Source organism: Erinaceus europaeus, chromosome 7 (assembly GCF_950295315.1).
Source record: "Erinaceus europaeus chromosome 7, mEriEur2.1, whole genome shotgun sequence".
NCBI classification, from domain to species: Eukaryota; Metazoa; Chordata; class Mammalia; order Eulipotyphla; family Erinaceidae; genus Erinaceus; species Erinaceus europaeus.
This window is the reverse complement of record NC_080168.1, coordinates 81602615-81627462: the sequence shown is the minus strand read 5'-3', so window position 1 is coordinate 81627462 and position 24848 is coordinate 81602615. Positions and strand designations below refer to the sequence as shown.

Sequence of the window (24848 nt, the reverse complement as noted above, 5' to 3'; positions counted from 1 at the left end):
GCGCGAAGCGCAAGGCTTAAGTATCCAGTTCGAGCCCAGGCTCCCCACCTGCAGGGGAGTCACTTCACAGGCGGTGAAGCAGGTCTGCAGGTGTCTGTCTTTCTCTCCTCATCTCTGTCTTCCCCTCCTCTCTCCATTTCTCTCTGTCCTATCCAACAATGACGACATCAATAACAACAACAACTACAAGGAAACAAGGGCAACAAAAGGGAATAAATAAATATTTAAAATAAAAAAAGATACACATCATTGTATTTATGACAGTTTCAGCATCCAGACATTTTAGGAATAGAACTTAAAAACTGCTCATTTTAAACTGCTTTTTTAAAAATTTATTTTCCTTTTTGTTGCCCTTTTTTTTAAATTGTTGTAGTTATTATTGTTATTGATGTCATCGTTGTTAGACAGGACAGAGAGAAATAGAGAGAGGAGGGGAAGACAGAGGGGGAGAGAAAGATAGACACCTGCAGAGCTGCTTCACCGTCTGTGAAGCAACTCCCCTGCTGGTGGGGAGCTGGGGGCTCAAACCGGGATCCTTATGCTGGTCCTTGTGCTTTGCGCCACATGGGCTTAACCCATTGCACTACCGCCCGACTCCCTAAACTGCTCATTTCTAATTAGGTGTCTTATACATTTAATATATAATGTATTATGATGATAATAAATTTACTGTGAGAATAAAATACATTTCATTGACTGAGATCTTCCCATAGAAGTGATAACAATCTGAAATCCTTCCTCACTTCCCCTGAACATTTTAAAGTTACTGTCATGGACTATTGTCTGGAATTATGTTGCTGATAGCATCAATGTAGTTTCTTTTTTCCCCCCATTTTTGTTGCCCTTGTTATTGTTATTGCTGTTGTTGGATAGGACAGAGAAATCGAGAGAGATAGGCAATATAGAGGGGGAGAGAAAGATAGACACCTGCAGACCTGCCTCACCAACTATGGGGGGCTAGAACCAGGATCCTTATGCAGGTCCTTGCGCTTTGCACCATGTGTGCTTAACCCATGGCCCTACCACCTGCCCCCAGCAACAATGTAGTTTTTCAGTGATAGCTTGAGTTCTGGGAACATTATTTTTCTCAAAATAATTGGTACTTTAAAATTTTTTTTCCTTATTGGGGAATTATGGTTTACAGTCTATAATAAAATAAAATACAATAGTTTGTACATGTGTAGCATGTCTCAGTTTTCCACATAACAATTGAAACCCCACTAGTTCCTCCCTCTTCCAGGATCTAAACCCTCCTCCCCACCCCAGAGTCTTACTTTGGTGCAGTACAATAATTGGTGCTTCAATGTTAAAAGGTCTGTTGGGGGAACTGGGGAGAGAGCATAATACTTATGCAAAGGATTTTCATGTCTGCAGCTCTAAGGTCCCTGGTTCAGTCCCCAGCACCACCTTAAGCCAGAACTGAGCAGTTCTCTAGTCTTTTTTTGTGTCTATCTGTCTTGTTAAGATAAAAAAACTAGGGGCTGGGACATGGAGCACCTGTTTGAGCATACATACGACAGTGTATAAGGACTCAGGTTTAAGCCTCTGGTCCCCACAAGTGATGAAACAGTGCTATGGGTATCTCTGTCTTGACCAAGGGAGGGACAAGGGTCTTTTGATTATTTGTAATATTACTCATGTGCTGGGAGAGCCTGAGGGTGCTTCTTCCTGAGCAAGTCCTCTCTGGGTTGGTGAGAACTCAACTGGAGCCAACCTAGACTGCTGCATGGGAGAGGGATCAGGAACTCCTGCCGAGCTAGAATTGCAGGAGATAGACTCTGGAACTCTCTGAGCCAGAAGGCACTCCCCAGTGTGTTAAAACAGAAGAGCAGCTGTATATATACTCGTCAAGTAGAGTAGAAACAGGATGTGAGGTAGAGAGGGTGGAGCGAAAAGAGACTGGTGGAAATCAGGGTGACTACGAGAGGGGGCGGAGCAAAAAGACATCTTGAACCAGTGGGATTAAACCAATGCCCTGGAGGCAGGGTGGTGCTTAGTTAATAGTGGTTTATGTAAATAGACTGCAGTTTTAAGTGGGATTAAACTAATGCCCTGCAGGCATGGAGGTGCTTAGTTAAGCAGGATTAGAGACAGGCTGGTGGGGGGGGGGAAAGCTAGCATACTACCCAACACTCATGGACTATGCAAAATTGTTGACTTAAAATTAATACTTAATGCTGCTATGAAACAAAGCTCTTATTGCCTTGGCAGGACCAAACCAAATGATGTCATATGCCCCACTCCTGGGCTAATACAGCAACATAACCAAACATTTTTATGTATACTTTTTTTTTTCTTTTTTAAGATTTTATTAGTGAGAAAGCTTGGAGGAGAGAGAGAGCTAGACATCACTCTGGTACATGTGCTGCCAGGGATTGAACTCAGCTTTTGAAAACTTCAAAGTTGAGTTTTTCAGAGACCTGTGGAATATATAGACTGAGTATTGTCACTTAATATGTCACTTAATATGACCCCACATTTAGGTTTAATACTAGTTGTGCAAGCTATTAAGTACCCCCCCCCTTTGGGGGAGCGTTGTGGAGGAAAGGAAACAAGATCCTGACTCAAGGGACATTTAATCTAGCATTAATCTACTAGATAGTACAGTTAATATAACTGTGATCATTTCATAAGAGTAAAGGTGGTTTGAGAACATTAGAGGGGAGACAGATGAATTCCAACTTTTAAGAGTTTGTTTGGCAGGGCTTCTTAGGGAAATGGCATGAATTTACCATTTGAACAGGGCTCTTAAATTATATAATGGCACTAATGAACACATTTTCCCCCTCATGCTAATTTGTGACAGTGAACTTCCACCTAGTTTGTTGCAGTGACCAGAACATTACCATGAGGTTCTGCTTGATGAATCTTCTACACCTAGTGATTTATGGGTAGCCAGCCAGAGGCATGGGTGGTAGAGCCCTTTTGATCTTGTTGCTAAATCTGTGTGGTTTACAAATATTTTTCTGAATGTTCCATGTGAAAGAAACTTTTGTCAAAAATAGCTAGAATAAACTTAATAACATATGTATTAGTTGCCAATTCAGAATCTTCTAATGTATTAGTGGTTCCATGCAGTGATTAGGGGACTGGCCTACTTTTATTTTAATATTTCATATCTGTGAATGTGGTGACACTAAAGAAGGATGAATGATTGTGGTCCTGACTAAAATTTAAATATAATGTCAGCAGACTATCCTTCCATGTGCTCTCCGCTTGGTAAATGTAATTAATGCTTATAATACTTGTAAATGGAGTAAATACTTGAGAAAACTGTGTATACTCATGAAACAGGTACTTGGGAGGAACGGAGGTTGGACATATTTGACTAGGATTGGGAGAGCTTGGAGAAATCTAAAATTATCTTCCAGTAAGAACAGAAAAGGGAGAAGGAAGAAGAGATAATTGGTTTTAAAGGTCTGAATTTAAAACCCAGAAGATATTAGGCATTTTGATTACCCTGCCTCAGGTTTTTTTTTTTTTTCTTCCAGGGTTATTGCTGGGGCTCTGATGCATCCACTTCTCCTGGAGGCTATTTTTTTCACCATCCTTGTTATTATTGTCGTTGCTGTTATTGTTGGACAGAGAGAAATCAAGAGGGGTGGGGGGAGAGAGACACCTGCAGACCTGCTTCAGTACTTGTGAAGCACCTCCCCTTGGGGAGCTGGGGGCTCGAACCGGGATCCTTGCATCAGTCCTTGGACTTAATGCATGTGCAATTAATCTACCACCCTACCCCCCCCCCCATAGGTTTTATAGAAACACTAGTTGTGTTTTGGATTGTTCTGTTTCCTTGAAGAATGTAATTGGAATTTTGATAGAGATGGCACTGAATATATAAATTGCTTTCGGTAGACTAGCCACCTTAGCCATATTTATTCTTAGTTTATGAACAGGGTATGTTCTTCCATTTCTTTTAACAGAGACCTATTTTATTGTAGACGTCTTTTACTTCTTTTGTTAGTTTCACTCCAAGGTATTTTATCTTTTTGGTTCAGTTGTGGATGGAATTGTTTCCTTTATTTCCCTTTCCTCTGACTCATGGTTTAGAAGTGCCACTGATTGTGGTCTGAAAGGTGGCACAGTGATAAAGCTTTGGACTCTCAAGCATGAGGGTCCCGAGTTCAATCCCCAGCAGCACATGTACCAGGGTGATGTCTGGTTCTTTCTCTCTCCTCCTGTCTTTCTTATAAATAAATAAAATCTTTTAAAAAAGAAACAAAAACGTGTGGGAGTGGGGCGGTAGCGTGGCGGGTTAAGCGCACTTGGCGCAAAGCACAAGGATCGGCATAAGGATCCTGGTTGGAGCCCCCAGCTCCCCATGTGCAGGGGAGTTGCTTCACAGGCGGTGAAGCAGGTCTGCAGGTGTCTATCTTTCTCTCCCTCTTTGTCTTCCCCTCTTCTCTTCATTTCTCTCTGTCCTATCTAACAATGACAGCATCATCATCAACAACAATAATAACTACAACAATGAAAAGCAACAAGGGCAACAAAAAGGGAAAATAAACAAATATTTAAAAAGTGCCACTGATTTCATGTATATTGATTTTTGCATCCTGCAACTTTACTGAATTTATTAATAGTTTTAGGTGTGTGTGTGTGTGTGTTTAGGATTTTCTTTACTTCCTTTCTTCTTTTTTGGTTAGTATTTTCTTTCTTTATTTATTTAAAGGACAGGTCTACAGAGAAAATGTTACCCTGGCTTATGGTGATGTTAGAGATTGAATTTTCCCTTTGGAAGAGTGGGTAGCGCAGTTGGTTAATAAGCACACTAGTGGGAACCGCCTATCCCAGTTCGAACCCCAGGCTCACCTTCTGCTGGTGGATTGCTTCACAAGTTGTGAAGCAGGTCTTCGGGTGCCTTTCTCTCCCCCTCTCTGTCTTCCTCTTCTTTTTTTTTTTTTCCTTTTTTTTAAATTGGAGAATTAATGTTTTACATTCAACAGTAAGTACAATAGTTTGTACATGCATAACATCCCCCAGTTTCCCATATAACAATACAACCCCCACTAGGTCCTCTGAATCCTTCTTGGACCTGTATTCTCCACACCCACCCACCCCAGAGTCTTTTACTTTGGTGCGATACACCAATTCCATTTCAGGTTCTACTTGTGTTTTCTTTTCTGATCTTGTTTTTCAACTTCTGCCTGAGAGTGAGGTCATCCCATATTCATCCTTCTGTTTCTGACTTATTTCACTCAACATGAATTTTTCTTTTTTTTTTTTAAATTTTTTTTTTATTAAAGAAAGGATTAATTAACAAAACCATAGGGTAGGAGGGGTACAACTCCACACAATTCCCACCGCCCAACTCCATATCCCACCCCCTCTCCCGATAGCTTTCCCATTCTCTATCCCTCTGGGAGCATGGACCCAGGGTCATTGAGGGTTGCAGAAGGTAGAAAGTCTGGCTTCTGTAATTGCTTCCTCGCTGAACATGGGCGTTGACTGGTCTGTCCATACTCCCAGTCTGCCTCTCTCTTTCCCTAGTAGGATGGGTCTCTGGGGAAGCTGAGCTCCAGGACACATTGGTGGTGTCTTCAATCCTGGGAAGTCTGGCCGGCATCCTGATGACACCTGGAACCTGGTGACTGAAAAGAGAGTTAACATACAAAGCCATACAAATTGTTGAGCAATCGTGGACCCAAAGCTTGGAAAAGTGGAGAGGAAGTATTAGGGAGGTACTCACTGCAAACTCTAGTATACTTCTGCTTTCTTACTTTGGTGCCATACTCCAAACTCAGTCAATTTCTGCTTTGCGTTTCTACTACTTCTTTTTTATTTTTTACATGCATAACATTCCCCAGATTCCCATTTAGCAATACAACCCCCACTATTTCATTCATCATTTTTCATGGACCTGTATTCTCCCCACCCACCCACCCACCCACCCCAGAGTCTTTTACTTTGGTGTAATACTCCAATTCCATTTCAGGTTCGACTTGTGTTTTCTTTTCTACTCTTGTTTTTCAACTTCGGCCTGAGAGTGAGATCATCCCATATTCATCCTTCTGTTTCTGACTTATTTCACTCAACATGAATTTTTCAAGGTCCATCCAAGATCGGCTGAAAACGGTGAAGTCACCATTTTTTACAGCTGAGTAGTATTCCATTGTGTATATATACCACAACTTGCTCAGCCATTCATCTGTTGTTGGACACCTGGGTTGCTTCCAGGTTTTGGCTATTACAAATTGTGCTGCCAAGAACATATGTGTGCATAGATGTTTTTGGATGGATATGTTGAGTTCCTTAGGATATATCCCCAGGAGAGGAATTGCAAGATCATAGGGTAGGTCCATTTCTAGCCTTCTGAGAGTTCTCCAGACTGTTCTCCACAGAGGTTGGACCAATTGATATTCCCACTAGCAGTGCAGGAGGGTTCCTTTGACCCCACACCCTCTCCAGCATTTGCTGCAGTTACCTTTTCTGATGTATGACATTCTCACAGGAGTGAAGTGGTATCTCATTGTTGTCTTTATTTGCATTTCTCTGACAATCAGAAACTTGGAGCATTTTTTCATGTGTTTCTCAGCCTTTTGGATCTCTTCTGTGGTGAATATTCTGTCCATGTCCTCCCCCCATTTTTGGATGGGGTTATTTGTTGTCTTGTTGTTGAGTTTGACAACCTGACTTCCCTGGGCAGAGGACCCCACCAATGTGTCCTGGAACCCCACCTCCCCAGATCCCTGTCCCACTAGGGAAAGAGAGAGAGGCAGGCTGGGAGTATGGATCGACCTGTCAACACCCATGTTCATCAGGGAAGCAATTACAGAAGCCAGACCTTCTACCTTCTGTACCCCATAATGATCTTGGGTCCATATTCCCAGAGGGTTAAAGAATAGGAAAGCTTTCAAGAGAGGGCATAGGATATGGAGCTCTGGTGGTGGGAATTGTGTGGAATTGTACCCCTCTTATCCTATGGTCTTGTCAGTATTTCCAACTTATAAATTAAAGCAAAACAAAACAAAAAAATCAAGTGCAACCAAAAAAAGAAATGTACCCTCTATACTCAGTTTCATATATGGGTATTGAATCTTGCTGAATGCTTTTTTTTTTTAATGTCTATTGACATAGCTTTTTTTTTTTGCTTGTTGATGTGTATAAAATTGATGGATTTACATATATTACGCTATGCCTGCATCCTTGGGATATATCCTACTTGGTCTTAATGGACTTTTTGTTTATTTTTATTTTACTTTATTTTATTTTGCCTCCAGCGTTATTGCTGGTGCTCGGTGCACTACGAATCCTCTGCTCCTGGAAGCCATTTTTTCCCCTTTTGTTGCCCTTGTTGTTATTATTATTGTTGCTATTGCTGCCATTGTTGTTGGATAGGACAGAGAGAAATGGAGAGAGATGGGGAAGATGGGAGAGAAAGACATCTGCAGACCTGCTTAACTGCTTGTAAAGCGACCCCCCTTGCAGGTGGGGAGCAGGAGATTCAAACCAGGATCCCTACACTGGTCCTTACGCTTGGCATCATGTGTGTTTAACCTGCTTCACTATCACCTAGCTCCATTTTTGTTTATTTTTTTTAAATTTTATTTATAAAATAGAAAATATCGACAAAACCATAGAATAAGAAGGGTACAATTTCACATAATTCCCACCACCAGAGTTCTGCATCCCATCCTTTCCACTGGAAGCTGGGCCCATGACTTTACTAATTTTTGCCTGAGCCTGACAGGTAACATGCTGGTGGGCCAAAGGTATTGTCTGGGGAGATAGTGTCAGGGTTGGAAATAGGATGGACTTTTAATTTTTTTATATTTACTATTAGAGACAGAGAGAAATTGAGAGGGAAGAGGGAGATAGAGAGGGAAAGAGACAGAGAGACACCTGCAGCCCTGCTTCATCACTCATGAAGCTTTCCCCCTGCAGGTGGGGAGCAGGGGCTTGAACCTGTGTCCTTGCATTCATATTGTGAGCACTTAAGGAGGTGTATCACTGCCTAGCTCCCAGACTTTTTATTTATTATTATTTTTAAATATTTATTTATTTTACCTTTTGTTGCCCTTGTTTTTTTATTGTTGTAGTTATAATTATAGTTGTTATTGATGTCGCCGTTGTTGGATAGGACAGAAATGGAGAAAGGAAGACAGGGGAGAGAAAGATAGACACCTGCGGACCTGCTTCAGGCGGGGAGCCAGGGGCTCCAACCGGGATCCTTACGCTGGTTCTTGCACTTTGCACCATGTGCACTTAACCTGTGCACTACTGCCTGACTTCCCAGACTTTTTCTTTTAAGACTTTATTAATGAGAGAGAATAGCAGAACACCACTCTGCTGCCTTTTGGTTCTCTTTGTTGCTGTTTTTCTAGTTCCTCAGTTGTAAAACTAGAATCTTTGTGTTCTTTCTTTATACTGCTTTCACGGCATCCCATACTGTCTGGTACTTTTGTCTCTTCATTTTCATTAACCTCTGGCTAATTTTATTCTCTTTGGATTTCTTCATCAACACAGGTCCAGCTTGTTGTTTAATATCCACATTTTTGAGGTTATTTTTGTTGTTGATTTCTAGCATCACACTATCATGATCTGAGACTATTATATCAGTCTTCACTTATAAAAGCCTTTTTTTTTTTAGTGTGTGTGTCCCAACATATGATCATCCCTAAGAAATGTTCTGTGTGCACTTGAGAAGAATATGTACTTACTTATTTTTTTATTTTTTATTTTCCCTTTTGTTGCCCTATATATTTGCTTCTTATCTGGTAAAACTTTGTATTGATAGGCTGTATCCATTTTTCTGTGTCTTCATTTAATGCCACTGTTTCATTGTAATTTTTCCCCAATCTAGACATTTGTTTATTTATTTTTATCAGAGAACTGCTCGGCTTTGGTTTCTGATGGAAGGGGGGGAAATTTGATTTATGGCTTTGTAGACTCAGGCATGAGAGTGTCTTTGTAGTCCTTATGCAATCTACCCCACCCCCAGACAGTTTGGATTTTAATCTCTTATAGTTCATTTAAAGTTTAAAACTGATAAATTCTTAGTCATTAAGAATAAATATAAGACGGGAGTCTGGCGGTAGCACAGCGGGTTAAGTGCACATGGCATGAAGTACAGGAACCAGTGTAAGGATCCTGGTTCGAGGCCCTGGCTCCCCACTTGCAGGGGAGTCCCTTACAGGCAGTCAAGCAGGTCTGCAAGTGCCTTTCTCTACCACTCTCTGTCTTCCCTCCCTCTCTCCATTTCTCTCTGTCCTATCTAACAATGACGACGTCAGTAACAACAACAATAATAACTATGACAACAAGGGCAACAAGGGGGAAAAAAAAGAATTAAACATAAGGGTTGTGGGCGGTGGTGCAGCGGTTAAGCGCACATGGTGCAAAGCACAAGGACTGGCCTAAGGATCCTGGTTCGAGCCCCCAGCTCCCCACCTGCAGGGGAGTCACTTCACAGGTGGTGAAGCAGTTCTGCAGGTGTCTTTCTCTCCCCCTCTTTGTCTTCCCCTCCTCTCTCCATTTCTCTCTGTCCTATCCAACAACAACAAAATAAGGGCAACAAAAGGGAAAATAAATAAACATAATAAATTAAAATAAAAGAATAAATATAAGAATTAAAAAGAAAAAAATTTTTTTCTCACCACAACACCTGCTTTGACTTAATTGTGCTCTGGGGATTGAACCTGGGACTTAAGAGCCTCAGGCTCAAATGTCTTTTAGCATAACAATAGTTAGCCCTCCTGCCCAAGAAATTCTACATTTTAAATGTCTCTGAGATCCCAATTTACTACATGATAGCAATATCAATATTTAGATATTTATGTAATCTTTATTTTTCTTTGCAGACAATGCGAAGACACAGAAATGAAGTAACAGTTGAACTTCGAAAGGTATGGTTGACCTGTATTTAGTAAAAATAATCAAAAGGTTTTTTTCTCATATTAAAATTATATTTAAGGGGCCGGTGGTGGTGCCCCTGGTTGAGTGCACGTGTTACAATGCTCAAGGACCCGGGTTTGAGTCCCCAGTCCCCACCTGCAGGGAGAAGCTTTACAAGTGGTAAAGCAGTGTTGGCAGGTGTTTCTCTGTCTCTCTTCCTATCCATGACTCCCTTTCCTCTCAATTTCTGGCTGTCTCTATTCAATAAAGACTAAAAAATAAATAACTATTTATTTTCTATTTAACTTGAATAATGAAAATACTATTGCAAATTAGTAGTTATCCCTAAAACACGGTGTAAAAATAAATCATTAAATAGTTTATAGTGGTAGCTTCTATTAATTGAGGTACTGGGTAATGTGTGAAGTATTTTACCACCATTATTATTGAGATTTCATATCTAATGAAGCGAGGTGCTTCCCCCCCAATTTACTTTCTTGTGGATGTATGCTGCACAGGATTCCTCTGCCTTTTCCATGTGAAAGTTAGGTTGTTATTAAACATCCTTTTGTTAAGTAAATGGAAGTAGAATAACCTTATCAGTTATCTTATCAGAAACTGCTGATAATTTTTACTATTCATTTATTTTTGACGAACTTTAGAGCAACCTCATCAGATAGGGTTTTTATCCAAGTATGTCTTGCTAAAGCATATATTTTAATTGTTGATTAGAAAAGCTCATAATTGGCTAGAGCATTAGCTCAATTGTAGAGCATTAAACTTTCATGCCTAAGATTCTCAGTTTGATCTCCTGTGGTGCAGGTACCAGAGTGGTGCTTTGGTTTGTTTCTGTCCTTCTCTCTCTTTCTCTCTTTTTTTTATATATATATATATATATATATTTCCCTTTATTGGGGGCTTAATGTTTTACATTTGTCAATGAATACAATAGTTTGTACATACATACCATTTCTCAGTTTTCCACATAACAATACAACCCCCACTAGGTCCTCTTGTCATCCTTTTCCAGAACCTGTACTCCCCCCCAAAAAATCTTTTACTTTGGTGCGATACACAATAATATATATTTTTAATATTCTTATTTATTAATAGGAGGGAAAGAAGGAGAGAAAGAACCAGACATCTGGTACATGTGCTGCTGGGGATCAAACTCAGAACCTCATACTTGAGAGTCCAGTTCTTTATCCACTGCACCACCTCCTGTTTCCTTTTCTCTACCCTATGTCAAACTCTCTTGTGTGTAATAGGTTTTTGAACCTTAATTAATTCTCTCTATATACATGTATTTTGCGTGTTACCAGAGATTAAGCTCATACGTATGCTCTACTGCCAAACCACTGTCCTGGACTGACCTTTGAAATAAAAATAAATAAATAAACATATATATATTATTTATGAATAAAATAATATAACTCAATGAAAAAGAATATCTGCTCTTTAGAATCAAGACCCTACTCTTCTCTGAAGCTGAAAAATTGCTAATTTAACGCTTTTGAGAGTGAATTACATATAGGGTCTAAGATAATCAAAAAGATCTAACAATAAGATTTAAAATTTATTTAAATGTATACGTTGGCCAGGAAGATAGCTCAGTAATAGAGCTTGTATTTCTGCATGCACTGAAGTTATGATTTGATCCCTGGCATTATACAAGAACTAAGACAAAAAATTTAAAAAGCACACGAAGAGCTCCATGGATGGAAGAGCATGCATGGAGAAGCAGTGCTTTGTGCTTTCTCTTACCCTCTCTACTATATTATTCTCTCATTAAAAAAAAAAAAAAAAAAAAAAAAAAGGAAGGAAGACAGAAAGAGAGGGAAGGAAGGAAGGAAGGAAGGAAGGAAGGAAGGAAGGAAGAGTTAGTGACTGGAAAGCTAGTTTAGCAGAAGACCATAGAACTTGCACACATAAGGCCCTATGTTTGATCCTTGGTACTTCATATGACAAAATGTAGTGGTACTCTGTCTCTCTTACTCTCAAATTAGATAAATAAATAAAATGATATATATGTTTATTTATTTATCTAATAAATAATAGATATGTTTATTTAATTAGATAAATAAAGTGATATATATGTTTATTTATTTATCTAATAAATAATAGATATGTTTATTTAATTAGATAAATAAATAAAGTGATATATATGTTTATTTATTTATCTAATTTGAGAGTAAGAGAGACAGAGTACTACTACATTTTGTCATATGAAGTACTAAGGATCAAACATAGGGCCTTATGTGTGCAAGTTCTATGGTAGATAATTAGATAAATAAATAAATAAATAAAATAATAACATATGTTTATTTATTTATCTAATTTGAGAGTAAGAGAGACAGAGTACCACTACATTTTGTCATATGAAGTACCAAGGATCAAACATAGGGCCTTATGTGTGCAAGTTCTATGGTCTTCTGCTAAACTTCTCTCTCTCCCTCCCTTCCTCCCTTCCTCCCTTCCTCCCTCCCTGCCTCCCTGCCTCCCTGCCTCCCTGCCTGCCTGCCTGCCTGCCTTCCTTCCTTCCTTCCTTCCTTCCTCTCTCTCCCTCCCTCCCTTCTTTCCTTTTTTTTTTTTTTTTTTTTAATGAGAGAATAATATAGTAGAGAGGGTAAGAGAAAGCACAAAGCACTGCTTCTCCATGCATGCTCTTCCATCCATGGAGCTCTTCGTGTGCTTTTTAAATTTTTTGTCTTAGTTCTTGTATAATGCCAGGGATCAAATCATAACTTCAGTGCATGCAGAAACACAAGCTCTATTACTGAGCTTTCTTCCTGGCCAACGTATACATTTAAATAAATTTTAAATCTTATTGTTAGATCTTTTTGATTATCTTAGACCCTATATGTAATTCACTCTCAAAAGCGTTAAATTAGCAATTTTTCAGCTTCAGAGAAGAGTAGGGTCTTGATTCTAAAGAGTACCTTTTTCATTGAGTCACTAGAACTAAGTATAGACCTGTTTATTTTCTTAATGCATGTTTGTATAATACCCTTTATTGTGTCATGAATTTTTGACCAGCATTATACTCATTGGTCTTGTGTAGTACCTGTAATTCTGTTATACCTGAACACCCTCACTTATAAATTAAATTTGAAAAATACCAATTTAGTGCTCTTTTTAAAATTAGTGATTTTGACAGAGGACCTAGTGGGGGTTGTATTGTTATGGAAAACTGAGAAATGTTATGCATGTACAAACTAGTGTATTTACTGTCAAATGTACAACATTCCCAAATGAAGAAATTATAAAAATATTAATGATTTAATAATGATTTATAAGATTACTGGGATAGTTTTGTTTCTTTTTCTTAGGTGGTAGGGGTTATCATCAGGAGGGCTTCACTACTCCAGACTGACTTCTTCAGATGAGAGAGGGAGAGAGACGACAACAACACTGAATATTCTCCCCGTACTGTAGCGCTCTCATGTGCTGTGTTGTGGGCTCAAACCCATGTTGCATGCATAGCAAAGCAGACTTTCTTCCAGATGGGATATCTTGCTGACCCCAATTCAGTCTCCTTTCAATTCCTTAACTTCTTAATGTAGAGTTACATATTAATATGAATGATTTGATAGTCTGTGACAGAAGTCCTATACATCAACTTTCCCTCAATAAAATGATATTAAAGTTGGGGAAGGGGCATTTTCTGATAGTTCAAGATAAAGAAAACTACAGCTTGAGCTGAGGAGACAGCATCAGCACAATAAACTTGGATACATGAGGCACCAGAGGTCCGAGGTTCAGTTTCCAGAACTCCTACATGCTAGAACTGAGCAGTGCCCTGATCTCTCATATGAAAATAAATAAATAATAAATATTTTTAAGTGAGTGATTCAGCAATATTTTAAGTTTTTTCAGATCCTTGGGTCATTTGGACCAGAGGACTGACCTCAGCCCTAGCTTTAAAAAAGTAAGGTGAACTTCTTGACAATCTTAACACTATTGACTTAGCTGCTCCTCCTCCTCCCCCTTCCTCTCTTCCCTCTTCCTCCACCCTCCCTTCCCCTCTCCCACCCTTCTCTTCCTCTCCACTCTCCCCCTCCTTTTCCTCCCTATTATGAAAACTTTTTGTTAGTATATAACATATTATCAAAACTTTTTGTTAGTATGTGACATTCATACAAAAAAAGCCAACACTTCTTAAACAACTTGATGAATTTTCACAAAGTAACCACATCTGTGTAGCTAGCTCCTGAATCAAGACAGAGTATTATATGTGTTCCAAGGTCCCTTCCCAATTACTGCTTTCACCAAAAGCAATTACTATCCTAATTTCTAAATAGTACAGTGTATTTAAATGTATATAAATAGATTAATGTATTTTTATGAAGATAATTGGAATTAGTTATTTATTGTCATCCTTTAAACATTATACTGGCAACCCCTGTCAGTGGACCTTGAATGTTCCTTAACTTTCATGTTTGTTTTATAACTATAAGGCTTTTGTTCAAGCCCTGTTATTATTCAGAACCATCTCTCTCTTTTGTTTTGTTTTTCAGGGTTATTAATGGGGCTTGATGCCTACAGAACAAATTCACTTCTCCTGGCAGTCATTATTTGTTTGTTTTTTCCCCTTTCTTTTTTATTAGATAGGACAGAAAGAAATTGAGGGAAAAGGGAGAGAGAGGGGCACACCTGAAGACCACTTTACTTTTTTTTTTATCATCTTTCCCCTTTATTGGGGGGATTAATAGTTTACAGTCAACAGTAGAATAACAGTAGCTTGTACATGTGTAACATTTCTCATTTTTCCACATAATAAGTCAACCCCCTCTAGGTTCTCCTTTGTCATCATGCTCCGGGACCTGAACACTCCTCCCACCCCAGAGTCTTTTATTTTGGTGCAATATATTCCCCCTGGTTCTTGCACATATTAGGTAATGTGTGCACTCAGCTGAGTGTGCCACCACCTGGCCCCCATCTGTTTTTTTGTTTTTTTCTTCCCCCCTTTTGGTTGGAGAGGAGAGAAGGAGTACTACTTAGCTCTGCCCTATGGTGGTGCTGAGAATTGACTCTGGGATATTGGGACCTCAGATGTGAAAATCTAGCGCATAACTACTATAGATAGCTTCCTAAGCCCTTTTCTTCTTCTCCTCCTCCCTTTCCTTCACCCCTTCTCCTTCCCCTTTATCCTCCCACCAAAAAAAAAAAAAAAAAAAAAAAAGATAAAGACAGTAAGGCAGAGAGAGACCACAACATCGAAGTTTTTTTCAATGTCTTGAGGGCCAAACTCAAACTTGAGTTGTGCACATGACAAATCACTTTTTTTTTGCCACTAGGGTTTTGTTGTTGGGCCTTGGTGCTAGCACCATGAATCCATTGCTCCTGGCAGCCACCACCCCCCCCACTTTTTTTAATTGGATAAGATATATAGAAACTCAGAAGGGAGGGATGATAGAGAGAGGGAGAGAAAGATAGACACCTGCAGATTTGCTTTACCACTCATGAAGTGTCCTACCTGCAGGGGGTGGCGGGGCTTCTAGGTCTTGGAAATATGGGTGCGCCATCACCTGGTCCTCACAAATTGTATTGAGTTATTTTATTGCCCCCCCCCTTTAAAACTAGAGCACTACTCTAGCTATTGGCAATATCAGAGATCAGACTGGAATCTTACAAGCATACAAACTGTATGCTCTTATCTCCCTGTAGTTAAACCTCTTAGCCCAGGTTTTTAACATAAGCCCCAAACTTACCAGTGCCCCTTCCATCCCCCCCTCATTTCGTTTCCTTTTTTTTTTTTTTCTTTCCCTCCAGGGTTATCGCTGGGGCTCAGAGCCAGAACTATGAATCCACTGCTCCTGGTAGCCATTTTTTCCCTCCATTTTATTGGATAGGACAGAGAGAAATTGAGAGAGGAGGGAGAGATAGGGAGAGGGAAAGATCGACACCTGCTTCACTGTTTGTGAAGTGAACCCCCCCCCCCCCATAGGTGGGGAACTGGCTAGGGCCTTGAACCGGGATCTTTGTGCAGGTCCTTGTCCTTTATACAATGTGCACTTAATCTGGTGCGCCACCACCTGGTTCCCCGTATGTGCCCCTTTTCATATTAGTTTTACATGTATACATTTATTTATTTGACAGAGACAGAAACAAATGGAAGGGGGAGATAGAGACCACCTGCAGCACTGCTTCAGAACTCATGAAGCTCCATCCAAAAAGATCTGTGTACACATATGTTCTTGGCAGCACAATTTGTAATAGCCAAAACCTGGAAGCAACCCAGGTGTCCAACAACAGATGAGTGGCTGAGCAAGTTGTGGTATATATACACAATGAAATACTACTCAGCTGTAAAAAATGGTGACTTCACCGTTTTCAGCCGATCTTGGATGGACCTTGAAAAAAAATCATGTTGAGTGAAATAAGTCAGAAACAGAAGGATGAATATGGGATGATCTCACTCTTAGGCCGAAGTTGAAAAACAAGATCAGAAAAGAAAACACAAGTAGAACCTGAAATGGAATTGGCATATCGCACCAAAGTAAAAGACTGGGGTGGGTGGGTGTGGAGAATACAGGTCCATGAAGGATGATAGAGGACCTAGTGGGGGTTGTATTGTTAAATGGGAAACTGGGGAATGTTATGCATATACAAACTATTGTATTTACTGTTGAATGTAAAACATTAATTCCCCAATAAAGAAATAAAAAAAGAACTCATGAAGCTTCCCCCCCCCCTTGCAGGTTGGACCAGGGATTTGAACCTGAGTCCTTGTACATGGTAACATATGTGCTCAACCAGGTATGCCACCACCTGGACCTTCATATCAGTTTTTAAAAGAGATGTATTTCAAGAAAGAGGAGAGGAGATAGAGAATGTTTTGGTCTTTGTTGTGTGGTTCAACCTTGTAGTCAGGAAATGATTAGATAAATATATATGGGGCAAAAACAATAAATTTAAAAATATGAGAGGAGGAAAGAGCAAATGAAAGCATCAGTCTGGCACATATGCTGGAGATTGAACTCAGAACCTCACTTCTGAGAATCCAAGACTTGACCTACTTGCAACTTTCCAGACCACTAAATTAGGGATTTTTAAGAAACTGAAGAAATGCATCTAATTTCATTGTGTGTGGAGATTATTTGGATGTTGCAACTCAAGTAGTTCCTATGTCCTCTGAGCTCCCCTTTTGATGGAAAGGTACACTTGCTGTAGATAATGAATTTGTTATTATGTAATCTCCAGAAGGGTAAAAATCTATTTTGTCAATAAAGATAACAGTGACATACCACCTCATCCCTGTGAGAATGTCATACATCAAAAAAGAAAGCAGCAACAAACGCTGGAGAGGTTGTTGGGGAAATGGAACCCTCCTGCACTGCTGGTGGGAATGTAAATAGGTCCAACCTCTGTGGAGAACAGTCTGGAGAACCCTCATAAGGTTAGACATGGACCTTCCATATCACCCAGTAATACCTCACCTAGGGATATATCCTGTGGTCTCAACCACACCCATCCAAAAGGATTATGTGTACACGTATGTTCATAGCAACACAATTTGTAATATCCAGAAACTGGAAGCAACCTAGGTGCCTAACAGATGAATGGCTGAGAAAGTTGTGGTATATATACACAAAGGAATACTGCTCAGTCATTAAGAATAATAAACCCACCTTCTCCAACCTATCGTGGATGGAGCTAGAAGGAATTATGTTAAGTGAGATAAGTCAGTCAAAGATGAGTATGGGATGATCCCACTCATAAACAGAAGTTAAGAAAGAAGAATAGAAAGGAAAATGCAAAGCAGAGTTTGACTGAATTTGGAGTATTGCACCAAAGTAAAAAACTTTGGGTGGAGGGTGAATAGATTTCCAGCTCCACTATAGGGTGGTAGGGGTAGGGACATAGACATTTGGTGGTGGGAATGGTGTTAATAGACACTCATATTAACTTACAGTTTTATAAATCACTAATCAATAGGAGAGAGGAAAATAGATTTAATGTCTCAAACTTTCTGATGCATAGACCCCTGTTCTGAGTATATACTTCTTCAATCTAAGCATTTAATGACTTTTACTTTGAAATATTAAATCAACTATAAAAAAGAAAAATCTGTATTGTCAAACAAAGGGGCATTTTAGTTCAGATTTTTTGTTGTTATATAGTGCAGGGGAATTAATTAAAAGCATTACATATTCATGATGACACTGAATTGCCTTCTGGCCCTTTTTTAAAAAAATTTTTTAAATTTATTGGATAGAGACAGCCAGAAATCAAGAGGGAAGGGGTGATAGGGAGAGAGACAGATACCTGCAGCACTGCTTTACCACTTGCAATGCTTTCCCCCTGCAGGTGAGACCGGGGGCTCGAACCTGGGCTCAACCAGATGTGCCACCACTGCCCCCCCTTCTGGCCCAATTTTTATTTGCTATTTTGATGAAGAGAAGCAAGGGCATAGAAGCACTGATGTCCCCAGTCCTGCCATTTGTGGAATTAGTGCTTAGTAAATTATATGCTTACATGTAAAATCTGGACTATATACTTTTTTGTTGTTGTTCTCAAAGCCAGAATGTATCCTGTCACTGCTTTACAGTATGCATATTTAATTAATACTTTCTTTATATAAAGATTCAATGTTTATTGCACAATTATCTGATAAATAACAATAATTTAAGTGTATTTTTCATTAACAACAACTGTCATAAATTCTGAACTATATTGGTTTCTTTTCAGAACAAAAGAGATGAACATTTACTGAAAAAAAGAAATGTTCCTCAAGAAGAGAGTTTGGAAGATTCAGATGTTGATGCTGATTTTAAAGCAGTAGGTTTCCTTTTTGTTGAAGTGTTTTTTAAAAAGTTTCTGTAATAACCATAGAACCTCTTTTTAAATAAAAGATTAGCTTTATAATAAACTCTCTACTAAAATATCTTTTTTCTTTTTAAGCAAAATGTAACACTAGAAGCTATCTTGCAGGTATGTTATTAATTTAATCTCACTTAGAAGTATTTTGAAATTAATTTTTTTTTAAATTTCTAAAATTCACACTTGATATTGCAGAATGCCACAAGTGATAACCCAGTGGTCCAGCTGAGTGCTGTTCAGGCTGCAAGGTAAATATTAATTTATACAGAGAGAATTTTGTCACCTTAATGTCTCTTAGCTAAAGTAGTACATTGTCACTTCTGCTCGTGGCTTGAATATTATAACAACTAATTTCTAATATTTCTTTCATAGAAAGCTGTTATCCAGTGACAGAAACCCACCAATTGATGACCTAATAAAATCTGGCATTTTACCAATTCTAGTCAAATGTCTAGAAAGGGATGATAAGTAAGTATGGATATGGCTCCCTCTTCACTTTTTCCAGTTAGCTTAAAATGGAAAATTAACTATGGGTTTGGTTTAGTTTTACACTTATTACACTATTATTGTCATACATTTTAATTTACATTTCTTATGATTCGAATCAGACAGACCTAAATAAATTGGTTTTTTTTTAGCTTACAAAATTTATTTATATTTCTGTTTTTCTTTTAACTTATCTGAAATATATTTTAGGTTTTGTTTAATTAATTGTTTAAAACAACTCAGTGTTTGAGTCACTTTTTGCCTATCAATCTATATATAGATTAGCCTCATGACTGAGTCAACATGAATTGTTTCCAGATCTGAGCAGTCCTTTCTTAACCTGGAAAAAATTCCAACTGATCCACAGATCTCCTGCAAAGTCTTTAATAGAACTCCGGCTATGATTAGTTGTCTGCCATCATGCTTTTGATTTGTGATAACTTAAAACTAAAATGGTAACTTTTACTTACCCAAAATAAAAGGAAGAACTTGGAACTAGGTAGTGGTGTACCCTGTAGAATACATGTTACTTTGCACGAGGACCCAGGTTTAAACCCCCATGCCCTACCTAAAGGGAGAGGGAAAAAGTTTCATGAGCAGTCTCTTCCCCTCTTCATCTCTCTCTCCCCCTTTCAGTCCCCTTCTCAATTTCTTCTTTTTTCCTTTTTATTTATTTATTCCCCTTTGTTGTCTTTGTTTTATTGTTGTAGTTATTGTTATTGGATAGAACAGAGAGAAATCAAGGGGGGGAGACAGAAAGGGGGAGAGAAAGATACCTGCAGACCTGTTTCCCCCCTTGTGAAGCTACTCCCCTGCAGGTGGGGAGCCGGGGGCTCAAACTGGGATCCTTATGCGGGTCCTTGTGCTTAACCCTCTGTACTACTGCCCGACACCCCCCATCTCAATTTCTTTCCATGTCTATAACAACACAAAAGGAACAACACTTCTTGGTATTTATAGTAGTCCTGTACCAGTGCTTTAAGATAGTGTGTATGCTATATCTTGAACCTCATCAACTTGAATTAGTTGTGGACAATGTAAGTTTGGGCTCCAGAATACTTCAAAACAAATTGTTTTTGCACTTAGGAGCATTTAGACAAAAATTTGAAGTGTTTTGTTAAATGTTTTCTAAGGGATTTTCAGTTGCCTAGATAAAAATTGTCATGTATAATTGTTTCCCCCAAATATTTTTATTATTTAATAATAATAATAATAATACTTTCTCGGGCCAGCAAAATAGCATACTTGGATAGTGTGCTTTGTCATATGCACAGCTCAGGTTTGAGCCTGAACCCCACTGCATTGAATGGAGTTTTGGTGGTGTTGTCTCTTTCACTGCCTCTGTCTTTATCTAAAAAAATAAATAAAAATAAACATACTTTTCTTGTTCCCATTGTGTACTTTTTTTGACTACTTTTACAGATTATGCTCTATAGTACTGTCATGTATTTTTTTTTTTTGCTTATCCCTCTTTTTTTGCCCTTGTTGTTTTATTGTTGTTGTAGTTATTATTTTTGTTGTTATTGATGTCGTCTTTGCTGTATCGGACAGAGAAATGGAGAAAGGAGGGAAAGACGGGGAGAGAAAGATAGATACCTGCAGATCTGCTTCACCACCTGTAAAGCTACTCCCCTACAGGTGGGGAGCCAGGGGTTGAACCGGGATCCTTACACTGGCCCTCGCACTTTTTTGCCATGTATGCTTAACCCGCTGTGCTACCGCTTGACCTCCTCATTTACTTATTTTTACCAGAAAACTGCTCAGCACTGGCTTACGGTGGAATTGGGTATTGAACCTGGTACTTTGTAGCTGCAGGCATGAGAGTCTCTTTGCTTAATCATTATACTGTCTCCCCCACCCTCCTCTTACGTGTATTTTCTGTAACAATATTTAAGTAAGTTTTATTTCAGGTGTTTTAAAAAACATTCTATTCAACCTCCACCTTTAGGAGCCCCTTTTTTGTTTTTGAGCTATTTTTTATTTTTTTCTTTATTGGGTTTTCCACATAACAATTCAACCCCCTCTAGGTCCTCCTCTGCCATCATGTTCCAGGACCCAAAAACCATCCCCCATCCCCCAACCGCAGGGTCTTTTACTTTGGTGCAGTGCTATTCTTTTTCTTAGCAGCCTTTGACATTGGCTTCTTTGTGTAGGTGTGTTTGTGAAAAATAGCAACTATAGAAAAGTATACTGAACTATGTACAGATAGACTTAAGTAAGTACAATTCAAAACAAAAGTAGAAAGTTGAGGGGTTAGGTGGTAGCACACTTGGTTAAGTGCACACATCAAAGGACCAGGTTCAAGCTCCTGGTCCCCTCCTGCAGGGGGAAAGCTTCACAAGTGGTAAAGCAGGGCTGCCGGTATCTCTGTCACTCTCCCTATCTTTCCCTTCTGTCTCAACTTCTATCTCTATCCAATAATAAATATTTTTTAAAGGGGAGGGGACAAGAAAATTGGTAGTAGTTTGAATTAGATTTTATAAAAAGTTTATCATGGAAAATTATATTAAAAAAAATTATAGACTTGTAACCAGGTGGTGGCGCACCTGGTTGAGCACATTACAGTGTGCAAGGACCCAGGTTCAATCCCTTGGTCCCCACCTGTCGGGGGGGGGGGGGGAAGCTTCACAAGTGGTGAAGCAGGGCTGCAGGTGTCTCTGTTTCTCTCCTTCTCTATCACCCCCTTCCCTCTTGATTTCTATTGGTCTCTATCCAGTAAATAAAGATAATTTTAAAAATATTTAAAAGAGGGTATTTTTTTTTTAAAGTTACAGATATTGGGGCCAACTAGACCTTTTTTTTTTTAATAAGACTTCTAATGTTTTTATTTTGTTTTATTTTTTTAAAATATTTACTTTATTTATTTATTTATTCCCTTTCATTGCCCTTGTTGTTTTATTCTTGTAGTTATTATTGTTGTTGTTGTTGGATAGGACAGAGAGAAATGGAGAGAGGAGGGGAAGACAGAGAGGAGGAGAGAAAGATAGACACCTGCAGACCTGCTTCACCGCTTGTGAAGCGACTCCCCTGCAGGTGGGGAGCCAGGGTTCGAACCGGGATCCTTATGCCGGTCCTTGTGCTTTGCGCCACCTGCACTTAACCCGCTGCGCTACAGCCCGACTCCCTTTGTTTTATTTGTTTTATTTTTATTTTTAAAAAATTTTTTAAAATATTTATTTATTCCCTTTCGTTGCCCTTGTTGTTTTATTGATGTTGTCGTTGTTGGATAGGACAGAGGGAAATGGAGAGAGGAGGGGAAGACAGAGGGGGGGGAGAGAAAGATAGACACCTGCAGACCTGCTTCACCGCCTGTGAAGCGACTCCCCTGAAGGTGGGGAGCCAGGGCTCGAACCGGGATCCTTATGCCGGTCCTTGTGCTTTGTGCCACCTGCACTTAACCCGCTGAGCTACAGCCCGACTCTCCCTTTGTTTTATTTTTTACCAGAGCACTGCTCAGCTCTGGTTTATGGTGGTGTGGGGGATTGAACCTGAGACTTTGGAGCCTCAGGCATGAGAGTCTCTTTGCATAACCATTGTGCTATCTACCCCCCACCCTAGACCTTTTTTTAAATCTAGGATTCACTTTAACTAAAATCCATTGATTTTTGAGTCTCAGAGACATCACCTATAAAAATCAGGTGATTGTGAAGAGTAGATGTAATATATACAAAATATTTCAGATATGTGGTTTTTTTTTTTTTTTTTTTTTGCCACCAGAGTCTTGGTAGCAGCACTATGAATCTACCACTTCTAGAAGCCATTTTTTCCCTCTTATATTTGGTAGGACAGAAAAATTGAGAGGTAGAGAGAAAGAGAGATAACTGCAGACCTGCTTTACCACTTGTGAAGTTTCCCCCCTGCAGGTGGGGATTGAGACCTCGAATCTCAGTCCTTTCACATGGCAGTGGTGCACTCAAGATTTATTTGTTAAAGATAGAAGGGAGAAATACAGAGAAAGCAGGAGAGACACCTGCAAGTGGGGACTGAGGGGTTTGAACCTAGGTTACTTAGCCAGGTACAACACCACCTGGTCCCCACATAGCTTGGTGAATTCATTTTTTACATCTTTTTCTTTCTTAGAGCCTCATTCCAGTATTTTGCTTGACTACCTAGACTGACTAAATGATTCTCCTTCCATCCTTGTACAGCATATCAAGTGCTCATCATCTCTGTTTGTCCTTATCACTTCTCTACTGCCTCTGATACCCTCTTGTTGACTGCTTTTGTCAAAATGCATCATGTAGTACTTGTATGCTCCTCTATTCTGTCATCTGTTTCATCTTTTTCAGTTTGTTGGTTGCTGTATCTCTGATAATTGTTTTTCTTAAAACCTTTTCTTTCTTGGAACTCTCTAACCTTTTGATATTAATATTCTAAGTCCCTAGCCTCTGGTAGTTTTTGCTTCATATTGTCTACTTCCTTTGTTTTGTTTTTTTTGTTTGTTTTGTTGTTTTTACTATTTGTATAGAGAGGGAGAAAGATAGGTATCTGCAGGCCTGTTTTACTTTCTTTGTCAGGTCTTGGGTTATTAGTCCAAATTATAGTGCTCTTGTCCTTTCAGCCTTATAAGATCTCCACTTATTTAAAACATCTAGTGTCAGAGTCCCATCTTTAAGATGAGTAAGGCTATATAACAGTGAGATGATAAAAGTACTCAATAAGCCCATTAACCTAAAGACTGATGCAATCAGTAAGAAATATTTAGTAGGAGATATGAAATGACATGACATTGATTAAAAATGTCTGGGTAAGGGAATAGTCAAGAAAAAGTAATGGCTGACTAAATACAGTTACCTAGGAATAAAAAAAAGATATTGTGAGGCAGGGGTAGATGGCATAATGGTTACACAAGAGATTCTCATGGTTGAGGTTCCCAAAGTCCCAGGTTCAATCCCTAGCACCACCATAAGCCAGAGCTGAGCAGTGCTCTGGTATTTTAAAAAAATGTAACTGACTTTTAAGAACCAGTGAGGAGGGCTGGGTGGTGGTGCATCTGGGTGAGTGCACATGCTACAATGCTCAAGGATCTAGGTTTGAGCCTTGGTCCCCACCTGCAAGGGGAAAAGCTTTCAAATGGTGAAGCAGGGCCACAGGTGTTTCTCTCTCTCCCTATCTCCACTGTCTCCATTCTAACTGTCTCTAATAAATAAAGATAATAATCTTTTTTTTTTTAAATAACCATCAGGTGGGGGGGGGGATAGCATAATGGTTATGCAAACAGACTCTTTATGCCAGAGGCTCCAAAGTCCCAGGTTCAGTCCCCTGCACCACAATAAACCAGAGTTGACCAGTGCTCTGGTGTTTCTCTGTGTGTGTGTGTCTCTCCCTGAATCTCTCTCAAGAAAAAAAGGAAACAAAGAAAGAACCAGTGAGACAATCAAGTAAAAATATCCAATTGTAAGATAGAAGTAACTAGATGAAGTTCAAGGACAAGGGGTACCCATATAGATCTTCAGGTAAGAAACTTAAGTTTTTATTTATATATTCCAAAAGATTTTTATTTATTTATTTATTTATTTTTACAGCCCTTCGTTACAGTTTGAAGCTGCTTGGGCATTAACTAATATAGCATCAGGAACTTCTGCACAGACTCAAGCTGTTGTACAGTCTAGTAAGTAAATTAACAATCCTTTCCGAACATTTTAAAAAAATAAAGGCAAGTGAATTTTATCATGAAAACTAATTTTTTTGACATTTTTAAACTG

General features: G+C 39.1%; 1 protein-coding gene across 1 annotated transcript in view; it reads left to right on the top strand.

Annotated features, from left to right (window-relative positions):
• The window catches only part of KPNA3 (karyopherin subunit alpha 3), a 74863-nt gene that overhangs the window by 25046 nt on the left and 24969 nt on the right, over positions 1-24848 (top strand). The window contains exons 2-7 of the mRNA XM_007535062.3: positions 9801-9845; positions 18526-18615; positions 18739-18768; positions 18853-18905; positions 19030-19125; positions 24669-24754. Of these exons, the coding sequence (XP_007535124.1) occupies positions 9801-9845; positions 18526-18615; positions 18739-18768; positions 18853-18905; positions 19030-19125; positions 24669-24754 (400 nt within the window). The remainder of the gene's footprint in view (positions 1-9800; positions 9846-18525; positions 18616-18738; positions 18769-18852; positions 18906-19029; positions 19126-24668; positions 24755-24848) is intronic.